At 53.5% G+C, this 14686-nt stretch overlaps 1 protein-coding gene across 7 annotated transcripts in view; it reads right to left on the bottom strand.

Moving 5' to 3' along the window:
• HDAC4 (histone deacetylase 4) overlaps positions 1 to 14686 on the bottom strand; it is a 354088-nt gene that overhangs the window by 129060 nt on the left and 210342 nt on the right. For 6 of the 7 annotated variants that reach the window (XM_032762194.2, XM_032762230.2, XM_032762216.2 and 3 more), the window contains exon 4: positions 11488 to 11732. In XM_032762194.2, the coding sequence (XP_032618085.1) occupies positions 11488 to 11732 (245 nt within the window). Of the gene's footprint in view, positions 1 to 11487; positions 11733 to 12632; positions 12693 to 14686 lie in introns of those variants that run through there. The other variant, XM_032762249.2, reaches the window with a different exon arrangement.

Here is a 14686-nt window from a genome sequence, read left to right as displayed (position 1 = left end):
AAGACAGAAAGACCCTCCACTGAGCCTCTGCACTTGCAGCTCCAGATCCACACATTCCACCACAGCCTGGCATGGAAATACGGGTGGTTGGCCCTCAGTGTCTCCAGGCTCTGATCCTCCACTGGCTCCATCAGTGGAAGGGAAACCCAAAAATATGGAGGGCTGACTATATTCACATGAAGTTCTAAAACAGAAAAAACTAACACACAAGGATGAAAATCAGAAGAAGGCTGCCTCTGCGGGGGTGAGGTAAGGTTGGGGGTGCTGAGGCCGGAGGAAACGCCCCAGGGGATGGAGTGTCCCACCTGTTGAGTGTCTAAGGGGAGGGCACAGCCACCCAACAGCACCCTTAAGGGCTGGCATTCTACTGAGAATAAATTATATCTCATATTTCAAAAACTCACATAGACATAAAATGTTTGTCTGAATAACAATTGAAAGGCAGAAGGTAAAAGAAAAACTGCAGTATTTATGACATACAAATTTTATGTAAGTGGTTATACATTAATGAGAATATGACAGGCAGCCCACTAAAAAGTTGGGCAAAAAAAGAACAAGAGATGCACAGAAGAACTGTTTAAAAAGAAATGGGGATAAATGTTCAAGCTCACTAGTGAACATTTCCCATTTCACTCACGGTATCCAGAAAAGGTGAAAAAGAACAACTTGGCCTGGTGCTGACCAGTGTGGGAAGGTACAACTGACCGGACGCCCTGAGAGGGACCCAGAGCACCTCTGTCCTGGGACCCAGCCCGGGCTCCAGGGCTCCCACACATCCTTCCGCTCCTCTGAGATGGCTCCGCTCTTGTTCGCACACTCCAGGTTTCTGTCTGCACAGTTTCCTCAGCTTCCACACAAGCCCCTGGGCCAGCCCGGAGGAAGTGCCATGCCTCCACAGGTGTGAGGAGCTCTGCCACCTGCCTGCCCGGGAGAGCCTCTCCGCCACCCTCTGTGGCCCGCATGTGTCCCTGTCATGGTCTGTCTGCTGTCCCCAGTGCTTGCTCAGTTACGAGTTGTCTCTTGTCCCATTGTCTTTTTTATTTTAGACATAGGGTCTCGCTCTGTTGCCCAGGCTGGAGTGCAGTGGCGCAATCATAGCTCACTGTAACCTTGATCTCCTGGGCTCAAGTGATCCTCCCACCTCAGACTCCCAAATAGATGGCAGTTAATTTAAAAAAAATTGTAGAGAAGGGGTCTTGCTATGTTGCCCAGGCTGGTCTCGAACTCCTGGGCTCAAGCCATTCTCCCACCTCAGCCTCCTGAGTAGCTGGGACTACAGGTGCACACCACCACACCCAGATGTGTTTTTTTTTCTTTTTTGACGAAACAAGGTCTTGCTCTGTTGCCGGGGCTGGTCTCAAACCCCTGGGCTCACGTGATCCTCCCGCCTTAGCTTCCTGAAGCTCTAGGATTACAGGCGTGAGCTGCCTCACCCAGCCACTGGTGGGTTGCTTTTTGTTGGTCTTGCTCCGCTTATGGAGGAAGAGGGGATGGTGAGAGGGTACAGGGTGGGCAGGCATCCTGGCAACCACAGTGGCCCAAGGAACTTTCTGTGGAGGAAATTTAGTGAATCAGGGGGTCCGGGCTGGCTCCAGAGTGGGGCTTCCACCAGCTGGTGGTTCTTCCTGGAGGATGAGGCTCAGGCCAGGGAAAGGATGAGCAAGGCACAGAGTGGGGTGTGCATGCGAGGCAGCCACTGGACACCTGTGCTCCATGAGTGACTGCGCTGGCACAGCAGGACTGGCGTCCATGGGATGCCACCCACGTCACACTGTCATCCCTGTGTATTCTTCAATCCCTCTACGACAGGGGTCCCCACCTCCGGCCATGGACGGGTAGCAGTCCCTGGCCTGTTAGGAAATGGACCACAAAGCAGGAGTCAAGTGGCAGGCTAGGGAGCATTCCCACCAGAGCTCAAGCTCCTGCCGGATCAGCGGCGCCATTAGATTCTCACAGGAGTGCGATCCTGTTGTGAACTGTGCGTGTGGGGGATCTAGGATGCATGCTCCTTATGAGAATCTAATGCCTGATGATCTGAGGTGGTGGAAGTTTCATCCCAAAACCATTCTCCCGCACCCCCCACCCCTGTCCACAGAAAAAACCACCTTGCACGAAACCGGTCCCTGGTGCCAAAAAGGTCAGGACTGATTGCCGCTCTACAACAAACATGCGTCACTTCGGAGCAAGAGGTGATAACAAAGGAAAATGAAAGTGGCTGAGGGGTAGGAAAGCAGATGAAAAGGATTACAAAAGACAGGCAGAGGCAACCCCGACAGAGCAGGGCCAGCAGGGACGGGGCGCTGGGTCCCTGAGGCGCCACAGCCTGAGAGCCCACACGGCGTGCTCAGGGAGGGAGGCGACGTGAGCCTTCAGCTACAGGTCCTGCTGCTCCAAGACAACAGGGCTGCCTGCACGGAGGAACACGCACATCAACGTGCTTGTGCACACAAGTGTGTGTTCTGAATGTCAGTGTGGGTGCATGGGAGTGAGCACGTGTGCTCCAGGTGCCTGTGAGCGTGCAAGGGCGCTGCCCTTCTCTGTGGGCGCTGACCCTCAGTGGGGTTGGCAAGGTGACGGGGGCAGAAAGCGTGTGTCCGGGAACATCTCCGGCATCTTGCTGGGTCCTTCTTCACATGAGAGGCCTGAGCCGACTGGCGAGCTCCCCACCCTTGCTGCCCCTGCACAGCCGGCTTCCAGGTGGTCACCACACCCTCTCCTGCGAGAGCCTGGAGGTGCAGCTCAGCCCCCCGGCACCCGGCACACACACCTTTCAAACCCCTAGGCTTCTGGGAGGATCCAGCCTGCAAAAGCGGCCTGGCCCAAGCCCTTTCATGGTCACAGGCGGTGCAGGGGATGAGGAATGGCCTCACCAGGGGCATCAATCCCCTTCCTGGGCCTCGCTTCCCACTGCTGAGGACTCAGCCAGTTGCCACTTGTAAATAGGGAAGAAAGGGTTTCAGCTTGCTCACAGCCTCTTCCTCCTCAAGATGAGACGTGCCAGTCACCCCGCGTGTCTGTGACTCGTGTGAAATTTGAATCACATCATGTCCACAATGTTAAATGTAACATCAACTGTATAATTTTGTAAGGTAAAACTCCTCATTCTTCCATTCTGGAAGCAAAGCCCCCAGCCCAGACAAGGGACAGAGAAAGGCACTGGCCAACCAAATGGCATTCGGCAACCTCAAACAGGCGGTGGCAGTGAACAAGCAAAACGAACATGACTGCCCCTCATGAGTGCCCCAGGTGGATGGAAGGGTGTGCTGGGCTGCTGCCCCCCATGGCCCACCCCGAGGAAGGGTCCCCGGGCAGAAACCGCCTGCCCCATTGCAGTGACCCCAGCAGACAGCTCTGGACTGAGGCCGCCCCAGCCTCCAGGACGGAGACCACAGCGCTGGTCCTTCCCGGCCCACCTGGGCTGGGCCATTGCAGCCTGCGGCCCACAGCCAGCCTCCCCACCCACTGCCCCACGGCGGCGGAAGTAGCCTGGATGGCAGAGCCCCACAGGAATCGCTTAGAGTCCAGGGCAGTGGGACCTCAGGCTTTAGGCAGGGCTGTCCAGTCACACCTGTGGTCCCACACAGTGAGGATTTACGGCAGCAGAGAGAGCAGGTCAGCATCTGGACATTGGGGACAGAAACTGCTGCTCTCCCCGAGACAAAAAGCCCTGTCCACAAACACACCCACCCACCTACAGCCCTCACAAAGGGGGTGGGACTCAATTCCAGCCAGGAGCACGGGGATAGAAGAGCTGCAGAGGTGCCGGGAGGTAGGCCCACACCCAGGGAAAGAGGGAGGAGAGGAGGGGCTCAGGCAAGACCCTACCCAGGCAGGTGCACCTGCAGGCTGCCTTCCAGCAGGGGTGCTGCTCCTGGCAGATGTGTGGGCACAGGCAAGGCAGGAGGCCTGGGTGGGCCGAGAGAGAGGGGGTTCCCACCACACCCGGCAGCAGCGTGTGCACAGGAGGGGCAGGGAGGGCTGTCAGGGCTGGCTGCACACACCAAGCACCTCACCTGTATCTTTCCCATGGCAAAAACTTAATTCCGAACAACCAACTTAAATGAACTTCTTGGGGATGGTAGGATCAACATAAGCAAGCTCTTGCATGCCCTTCATCTGGGCAGCACTGGCCTCCGAAGACTCACAGGCGGCCGGCAGACGCTGGCTGGAGGGCAGTGCCCAGGCCAGGCTGCCTGGCTGATAAACCCTGCTCCGCCCGCCTGCTCGCTGCTGGCGCACTTGCACCTAAATATTTAACCTCTTCGTGCTGGGTTAAATGTGGCACCTGCCCCAAGGATTCACGTGAGGACTGGAAGAGGTGGCATGGGGAGAACACTCAGAAGAGCTGGCCTGGGCTCGCCTCCGTGCGGCCTGATCATCATCAAACCGTCACTTTTGAAAGATGTCACCTAGAGAGGCCGACTTCCTGCAGACACTAAATGTTACCCTAAGGCAAAATCAGGCCCCTCAAGGCTAGGGAGATACTGCCTGGAGCACACCTTCCTGACGCGGTGTTCCTCGCCGCCACACGCAAGCAAAGTCCCTCTACCAGGACAAACATCTGGGCATGTACAGATTCAAGACTCTGCCTTGGGGAGCCGGAGCTGTGTACACAGGGAAAGGTTCCCCGAGAGCGTCCCTGGGCCACTGTCTGCAGATGGGGAATGCCACCGGCAGGTTAACCTGTAAAACGTACAACCCACAGGGCTTCGGGGTGCTTCTCAGCTCAGAAAACAAACAATCCTTTGTTGAACTGATCTCCTCGTTATGGCGAGCCCCTCCTCTCTGGCTGTCACCTGCACAGGGCCCCTTGGCTCCCTCCCTCCCGCTGCTCAGAGCTCACTCAGGGCGGAAACGCAGAGCGGACAGATGCAGCCTAATGCAGTCTCACAGTATCTACTTGTCAGCCAGAACCCAGAAGGAAAGTGAGCTCTTTCCACCATCATTTCAAAAAGAATGAAAGCAACAACCATGGCTGCTGGGGATTAAAATTCACAGGAAGGCAAAACTCCCAGAAACACGGCTGTGGTGGAGTTTTAATGAAACCAGCAGTCACAAACAGTGACAGATTCCCTATCTGCCCCCGGCAATGCTGTGTGATCTCAGCTTCGCTACTTGTAGGGAGGCATTCCACCTTATTAGATTTATAACAGATTATCTGTAGAGCAAAGCCTGCAAAGTGAAAGCAGTCAGGACAAACTGAATTTCAACACTCCTTGTTCACAGCACAACCTTAGACGTCAGGCCTATTTCTTGACCTTCAAAGAAGACACAGGGACCCTCTGCCCTCGGAGTGCTCGGAAAATGCTGGAACCACAAGGGAAGATGGTCATGTCACTCTTCTTCACTCCCGCCCCACTCTCCAGCATCGTGAATAGGTACTTCCTTTCCGTGGGGCACCCTCAGTTGGCTTCTGGAGGGCAGGTGCGTCACTGGAGTACCGGATTCAGGCTTCGAAAAACAGGACTTTGAGATGCGCTTATTTTTAAGTTAGCTAAAATTGTCTGCAACTAGTCCCTCACTAACTTTACACGCTAGACTACTCCATGGGGGAAGGGCTGTTGGGAAGCAATTTTTTGCAGACTGAAAGTATAATGAGCGATTTAAAATAAGATGACTACGACCTCATTCTTCTAAGAAAAGCAAAAACAAAACCAGTCATAGCTGATCCTATTACTCTAACCAGACTTTAAGTTTACGTTACGCGTACACTGAACTCTGAACCAAATATAGGAGCCCCAGAATTTAGCTGCTTTGACTCTGACTTCAGAATTTAATATACAAATATTCAAGTGGTAACCCAAAAAGATTTTCACTTTGAAAAGTAAACTCTTGAGTTTCTTGTGTCTCTTTTTAAACTTGCCAGGGGAACAACGCCAGAGTGGGGAGATGCCGCACCCACATACAGCGGCAGGAGCCAGGAGGAAAGGGCGAAGAGGGGACGCCACGGACGGTAAGCTGCCGCCCATGGATGGGAACACCAGGTGCAGACCAGCTGGGGTCAGGCCATGGCACCCATGGCTCTCCAGGTGTGTGCCCACGTGCCCCATGGGTCACCTGGCCCCACTGCCCACTGCCACGCGCATGTGCCTCTGCCTAGCTTGGGAGGCAGCTCATGCTAAGCATGTGCATGAGGTCTTCCCATCTATTCTTAACCTTTACCCAGAGGCACCACAGAGGGACTCTGCTCCAAACCAAGAGTGTGCTCCTGCCCCCGCCTCCCCACCGTACCCCTGGATCAGGCATTCGGCGCAGCTCGGGTGAGCTCTAATGCTGACAGCTGCCTCAGGTGACCGGAAAGCTGGGCCTGGGCAACATCTCTTCAGCTTCCTCGGCCAGGTATTAAAGAGAATAAGGATCATGACCCACGCTCCCAGTGCCAGAAAACTAGGTTCCTTTCCAAGTTAGTCCCTCCCTGAAAGGAAGAGTCACACTATCAACTAAACAGCTCTGAAAACTCTCACCTACCCACTGTGTTCTCCACAGCACAAGTCACACGGACACACACACAAACACCACACACACACGCACGCACACATGAAAAAGAGGCCAGCCTTGCTAGTAAAAAAAAAAAAAAAAAAAAAGACATGCACACTAAAACAGTATGTAAATGATTTTTAGTTTTCATGCATTCGACTGGGAATACTCTGAAGTTAGGGGAGAAAAGGCACACCTTACACCACTGCAGGGAGAGACGGTAAGCCTTGCAGGAGGGCGATGTGCAACCTACATACAAAAGGTGCCCTGTACCTGTCCTGGAGGCTGTGCCCTATGGGGGGGGGCCTCAGTGTCTGTCTTGGAGGCTGTGCCCTTTGGGGGGGTCCCTCAGTGTCTGCCCTGGAGGCTATGCCCTATGGGAGGGTCCCTCAGTGTCTGCCCTGGAGGCTGTGCCCTAAGGGGGGGTGCCCCAGTGTCTTCTGGGGAGAAGTGCACCCCATGGGGGTTGTCCTGTATCTCCTGGGAAGAGGTGTGCCCTAGAGGGGTGCCTCAGTGTCTTCTGGGGAGAGGAATGCCCTACAGGGGGTGCCCTGTATCTCCTGGGGAGAGGTCTGCCCTATGAAGGGTGCCCCATGCCTCCTGGGGAGAGGTGTGCCCTATGGGGGTGCCCCATGCCTCCTGGGGAGAGATGCGCCCTGTGGGGGGTGCCCCGTGCCTCCTGGGGAGAGATGCGCCCTGTGGGGGGTGCCCCGTGCCTCCTGGGGAGAGATGCGGCCTGAGGGGGGTGCCGGGGCCCCGTCTTGTGCTTGGGGTCTCCCACATGCCCCTTGCTCCATTACTCGCCAGCCTGGGGCATGCTCTAGCCACAGCATCGTGGCCTGTCCTTGGACCCTCTCTGGGTATCTATGTTTGTATCCTCCCCCTCCATACTCTTCTGGGAGGCACTGACCACAGATGCAAGAGAGAGGCCGGGCGTGGTGGCTCACGCCTGTAAACCCGACACCTTGGGAGGCTGAGACAGGCAGATCACTTAAGGCCAGCAGTTCAAGCCTAGCCTGGCCAACATGGGAAAAACCCGTCTCTACCAAAAATACAAAAATTAGCAGCAGGGTGTGGTGGCACATGCTGGTAATCCCAGCCACTCAGGTGGCTGAGGCATGAGAATCGCTCGAACCTGGGAGGCGAAGACTGAAGTGAACTGAGATGGCACCAATGCACTCCAGCCTGGGCAACAGTTGAGCAAGACTGCCTCAAAAAACAAACAAAAACACAGAAGTGCAAGAGAGAACTTCCACGCTCACCTGGGATCCCCTTCTAGGTGGAAAAGCACTGTCCGAGAAGGAGAGGCGAGGCTGTGTCTAAACCACCACAAACAGCCAGGAAACCAGAAAGTCCAAGGGGACCACGAGCATTAAAATTCTCCTAAAAGATCTTATTTACCCAACAGTAATAATTTAAGTTATATTTTAAAAATGATTCCCTTTTCAATTATAAAACTCTATTCAAATTCACTGATGATTTAATGACACTAATTAGATTTTGTGTTCAAGAAATCTGTCTGACAAACACCATTGCCAAATGTCACTAACAATATGATGGCTTATAAAGAGAGTTTAAATTATCCAAACAAAAGCCCCCTAATGTAATGAAACCACTATGTATGTAGTTCAAATGGCTTTTATAATGTCTATTTTAATGAAGAAATAAATGATTAAAATGCAAAGAGAAAGGCAATCTTGAACTTCTTCCTGTGCTTTTGAGACCCTGGCCCAGAGACTGGCTTCAGCGCCATCGTTCTAGGGTCTCAGGCCAGCTCTCAGAGGGTGGAGGGGGGGCTCTCCCAGGGACCCCTCCAGGAATGAGGAGCATGGCCTGAAGGCCTGGCCTGTAGGAGCGACGTGAGGACTGGGGTCGGGGTGCTCTCTTCCAAGCAGTGAAGCCAGCTCCTGGGGCACCAGGAGAGGAGAGGCAGAGGGTTCCGGAGGTGGGACCTGGCCTCACCCTGAGATGGCAGCACTGACCCCAACTCTAGTGTCTTCTTTATGTCTTCTGGCCTCCTAGGACTACCTTGAGGAGCCCCGGTCAAACACACAGGGCTTAGGCTTACTTCTCAGCTTCTCATCTATGTCTTCTTCTTGTTAAAGCTACAAATTCAGCCAGCACGGAATGAGACATCAACAATCCCATCTCCTTAACCTTGCTCTGCACCGACACCCATGGCGGCTTTGGGGTGTGGTCTCCTAATCACGCACTGTGAATGCTCCAGGTGGATCAACGCGAGGACTGCAGGGCTCACCAGGGTGCAGTGACAACAGGAAAAATGGAATTCAGCAGGAGCCCCTGAGGCCATCCTCAGCCGGGATCTGTGTTGGGCTGCAGGAAGGCAGGGAAGCCGGAGTGAGCGAGCGGTCCTCATGTCCCCCAGGCAGGCGGGACGAGTGGCCGACGGGGGCTTCGGAGAGGTACAGGGCAGTGCCTGGGTCAAGACTGCTGTTGGGGAGTCCTCAGGCTTGATGCGGGGTTGCCAACATGCAGAATACGAAGGAGCTACGATACTCATTTTAAAAAATTACTTCTAGGAGTCATAGAATGTGAGCCTATGGCGCAAAAACTACATAAAACGAGTGGCCTCTTGAGGGCTGCTCTTGGCAGATCACGGAAAGGCTGGTGAGCCGAAGCCCTGGGCGGGCTGCAGAGATTGCTTGCAGTGACTCCCTCGACCTGCACCGTCTGCCTGGCATGCACCTGTTTCCTGCAGTCAGCTTGAAAACTCTTCTCCCAGGCCTGAAAAACAGAAGCCAGCTGCAGTTGCCCATGGTCAGGCCATGAGGGAGGCAAGACTGGCCTGTCCACAGCACAGAGCGGCGCCACCAGTAAAGTGAAGACTGTGTCCTCTCTCGTGTCCCACCTGCCAGGAGTGTCAGGATCACAGGGATCCCAAAGGGTATGGTGCTTGTGGAGCTCTCAACTGCCCCACCCTCAACTCAAGTGTGCTTGTTAAAGTGGACAGGGTCCCAGTGAGGCTGGTGGGCCAATCTCCACAGGGACAAGTGATGTGTTTGTTACACACAGCTGCTAGGTTGCTCTGAAATCTGAAGGCAAAAACGATCAAGCATGGACTTCAAGAGCTCAGGAAAGTGTCCTCTCCTTGGTTTGTCAAACACTGACATTAGCAGGCCCGTGCATCTGGGAAAAAGCAGCAGCAACAACTTCCAAGCCAACAAATGCCAAGGCAACGGTGCCAAGTCCAAAGACCCAGAGCCCACAAGCAGCCCCGCAGGGTCCAGCCAGAAATCTCCCAGTCCCTGTTCCCTCAAGGCCAGAGGGGGCCGAGTACAGAGCTCTCAGGGCTCACCTTTGAAGCACAGGCACTCACAGAATGGTTTGGCACCCATGAGAGGGGACACGGAGCTGTCCCTGAGCCTGTCCTCCAGGGCCAGCCCAGCTTTGGGATGCAGCCTCCCCCACAATCTGCCACTAAGTCTACAGACAACTGACACTACTTTACTTCCATTTCTCAACAGTGATTATGAAATAAAGACACTGAACAAAGTGTCTTACATATAAAGGAAGGGAGACTGGGATCTTGTGGTCAAGAGAATTACCAGCTAGGGCAGAAACAGAGGGATGCACCCCTAAGCTACTCTGCACACTAGGTAGGCACACTAATATCTGTGTGTGGGCTAACGCCAGGTAGCCAAGACCTCAGCTGAACAACTTCCGCCCATGGACCATGTGAGCATCTCAGAAGCACCAGGCAGCATACGGTCCTAGGCTTTTGATGCCCTACATCTGTGCTGTCCAGCAGTTGCCACGAACCATGTATGGCTCGAAACGCGGCTAGCCTGAATGGAGATGCTCTACGTGTCTAGGCCCCAGTGGCTTGCCAAGACTTAGCATGAACAACAACAGCAGCAGTGTTGGTGGCGGCCTGCCACTTCCCAGATCAGGGCATGAGGGACCCTGTGGCTTCCATGTTGGCCGTGCTTTCTCTTGGGTTGCTCCCTCTGGGAAGCCAGCTGCTATGCTGTGAGCAGCCCTGTGGATGAGGATCTCAGGCCTCCTGCCTGCAGCCATGTGAGTGAGCCTGAATGGAGCTCCTCCCACCTCAGTCCAGTCAACCCTGCAGATGAGACCACAGCCCTGCCTGACATCTCAGTAACAACTTAATGGGAGACCCCATCAGTGAAGCTGCTCGGGGATTCCTGGCCCACAGAGCAGGACAATACAAACTTGCTATTTTAAACTGCTAAGTGTTGGGGTAATTTTGTTACACAGATACAGATAATCTGGTTTTGTGGGATTTTTCACTTTGTTTAATGTGACCACTAGAATATTTAAGATTACTGGTGGAATTTTAATATACTCATGTATATTTCTATTAGATGGTGTTGCTCTAAATGGTTCTAAATGCAGTGACAGCATATTGTAATCACAGATATCATAACTAGCCTGCCAACTATATAATATAACTTTGCTACATATCACTAGTATATATTTCCAATTGATTTAATTTTAAAATCTGGTATCAGACTAAATATTTGTAGAGAGTAAGTACCAAAAAAAGTCTTTGTTTTTTTCTTACCACATTTAAATTAAAAGAAAATATTATCTTTTTCTAATTATAAAAGGTTAGTAGAGAAAATAGAAAATACAGAAAAGTCCTAAGAAAAAGAAAACACACAGATTTGTCAAAACACCTCCCAGCAACGATCATTAAGGTTCTGGTGCTTCTTCCCTTTGGCAGCTTTTCTATTTCTGAGCATGCTTCAGATGAAATTAGGTGATAGGCATTTTTCCTATTTGGAATGTGCTTCCACACGACGACTTTAGACCGCTGTTCCCACTCAGCACCACGTCCTCTACAACACACGGAAGTGCTGCCCGCGGTTTGTGGCCTGGTGTTACCATCCCAACGCGGAAGGCCTCCTGCAGGAACCTCGCGTCATGCCTGGGGCCCGGGCACACTCCGCGGACGCAGGGCTGGAGTCACCGGGAGTTGAGGGCGCCGGAGGCCTGGCCCACCCACCCCCGCGTGCCGCGCCTCACCTTGATGTGCTCGTGGAGCTGCGCCTCGTGCTGCCGGGAGAGCTGCTCGTGCTGCCTCTGGAACTCGGCGATGAGGATCTGCCTCTGGATCTGCTGCTTCTGCTTGAGCGCCAGGAGCTCCTGCTGCAGCTGCTGCTCCCGCAGGGCCGGCTCTGCCACAGGCAGTGAGAACTGGTGGTCCAGGCGCAGGTCCATGGGCACTGCCGAGGGGGCCACTTGCAGAGGCAGTGCCGTGGCCACATCCACTGTGGGAAGAACAAGCAGGAGAGCCGGTCACTGCCGCCCTCGTCCGTCCCCGGGCCCCAGAGCCCCCGCCCAACACACTGGCCACCTTCACGGGGCGGGGCCTGTGAACATTTGAGGATTGGATACCCCTCTCCCCCATCCCCCTCTGGCCCAACAAACTCAAAATGCAAGACTCAGAGGCCTCTGGGGCCCATTCCTCAAGGACAAAAACCGCAAAAGCCCATGGAAGGCCAGGCCAGGACACACTCCACAATCCCTGTTCCTTCCTCCACCCTCCCAGGGAGGCCGGCTCTCAGAGGACCCCGCTACAGGCCCAGAGGCCTTGCTGACGTCATTTCTAGAAGTCAATAATGAGAAAAATAAAGAAAAAGGTTCTGGCTGTTCAAGGAAAAGAGCAGGCGCCAGCCCTCAGCTAGGAAGACTGCCTGTTCTGCTCCTCTTCCTCTTCTTCCATGGAAGTCACCGCGCCGCTGTAAGAGCCACAAGAACAGTGTGTGCCCCAGAAGTGGTCCAGACAGATGCTCGAGACCTGGAGCCCGTTTCCATAGCGAGACAAGTGCCCGCCTTGGAAAACATGTTTACCAGACACAGCCAACAAGACGTGCTCCTGGCTCTTGGCACAAGTGCGTTCCTCTGGGCATGCGTTTCTGCACCTCGAGAAGAAATGGATTTTCTGCCCTGTACTAATGTGCTATTGAGAAAAGGCTACAAGTAATTTTGATGAGGAACAGAAGCCGAATCAATTTCATTCCTTACAAATCAATACCAAATGAAAGTGAGAAAAGTAACGCAGGAAGAAGGGTAGGTTTAAATTACAGGTATCACAAACAGCCTGACGTGCGTACCCCTTTTACGGCAGGTCCCTGTTCTGAATGCATGCAGTGCATGCGGGCACTCACTCTGAGCCAGCACTGCTCCTGGCACAGCCCAGGGACATCCCAGCGTCACTTCTCAGACACGTGGCTCTGCCGAAAACATCACTGAGAATCCAAGTGAGAGCCCAGCCTGCCTGCTCCCCTCCCACAGGCCCACCCCTCAGAAAGCTCCCCGTAACCAACACTCACGTGACCTGGGCCAAGGCGGGAGGTGGGGCCTTGCTCTCTAGGAGGGTCTCAAGCTCAGAGGGGTGTCTGGGCCAACGAGAGGGCTGCTGAGAAAACAGCTCCTCGCCTCTCAGGGTCAGCACCTTTGGGCGTGACCTCGTCCAGGTGCCTCCCTGAGAATGGCCCACCCACGTCCACCCTGACACTTAGCCCGTCTCTGGACTGGCCTAAGGCCAGGCCTTGTCAGCAACTCAGTTCCTAGGAAACCCTGCACTCCACAGTCTCAAAGCCACCGATTCGGGTGAAACAGCCCATAACTGGCAGCTGCCCCTTGGTGCAAAGCATTTCCACAGTCACTGCCCAGGCAGCAGGTCCCACACTGGCTTTGTCTCCAAACCACTGGAGGTCCTGGTCCCAGGACTCAGCCTTCTCCTCAGAAAAGGGTGGAAAATGCTTTGGGGGAGGCCTGGGCACTGGCTGGAGCTCGCGGTTCTGATCCCTGGGTTGCCGCTTAGCCGTGGGAGCTGCAGTCACCTGAGCTCCTGGCGCCCCAGGTGAGGGGTGCTCTCAGGTTCCCTGGCTGACTTCACTGTCTCCTCACCCCTCCCCTGCCCCACCACAGTCAATCTTGCTCCTAACCTGGCCCTGCTGGCTGCCCTGGCTGGACTGGCTTGAACCCGAGGAGTGTCCAGGCCTCAGGCCATGAAGAACAGCTCAGGCCACTTTCCTGGACAGTGAAAAGACACAAAGCAACCCAGAAGGTGACAGAAGCTTCTGAATATAGCTGATCACATTCCACAGAGCAGCACGGGCTGCCTCGTTGTTATTGTTGTTTTTTAAATGAAATCCTCCTCTCTGTTTCTCTTCTGTTTCTTTTCCCAAATCAGTGAAGTGCAACCCCCAACTTTTAAAATGCATGTATTTAGTTTTTAATTGGGTGTCGACTTTGACACAGTAAAAGGTTTTCATTGCTATTATGTGAGAAGAATCTACACACATAAACTGCGTGTTCAATGTGCGGGAGCAGTGAACAGGGAGCAGGGGCCCGCCCACCCCCCACCCCACACATGGGTGAGGACTGTTCTATGTGCAGGAGCAGAAAGCAGGGGTCCGCCCACCCCCGCACCCCACATGTGGGTGAGGACTGGACCCTATTCACTTCCCTTCTTCCCTTTTCTGATCATTTTTATGACAAAATATAGCAAAATGGAAAAACTGCGTAAGCAATGCCAGTTTTATGAAACATCAGTGTTCACCTACATTTGCTTCAGACTTTCTTTTAAGGAATAAAATATATGAAAGGCAGGGAGGAGAGCTAAGTCAGCAAACTCGCAAACTCAGAGAAAAGAGAATGGGGCCTGGCTTCTTGAAGAAGACTCAGCTGGCAGGCTCCCTGCTGTGGGCACTGGGGGCTGCGGGTCCAGCTCTCACAAGCACGGCGGTGCTAAACACTTTCCTGAAAACACAGTCTCCTGAATGTCAGGTTCCAGTTCCCTCTTCCGCGTTCATGGCTGATTGGCCCGTGGTTCTCCTGGGACCAGTGCCCTGCAGAGTGACTTCCTAGAGTGCCTCAGGTGAACTGGCCTGTGCTTTCCAGGGATAAACACAACTTTGTTCTTCTAAGTTACACAGTCAACATCCATGGGTGAATCCATCGGAGAATGCATATACTTATATAATTTAGAAGAACAAAGTTGCATTTATCTCTAGGAAGGGATAAAGTTAGAAAAACCAAATAGCATGAACAAAGACCAGGTTATTTAGAATGCTGGTGTCTACATTTGTAGGTGAAACTGGTCTTTCTCATATTCTTTTTGTTTGGTCAAACAGAGACATTTTAGCTTGAACAAATAAGCACAGGGAATAAGTAACTGCACAGCGTTGCATCTTGGAAGCTGGGTTATTGCCTA

This window comes from Hylobates moloch, unplaced genomic scaffold, assembly GCF_009828535.3.
Source record: "Hylobates moloch isolate HMO894 unplaced genomic scaffold, HMol_V3 SCAFFOLD_1, whole genome shotgun sequence".
Taxonomy (NCBI): domain Eukaryota; kingdom Metazoa; phylum Chordata; class Mammalia; order Primates; family Hylobatidae; genus Hylobates; species Hylobates moloch.
This window is presented reverse-complemented; position numbering and strand designations above follow the sequence as displayed.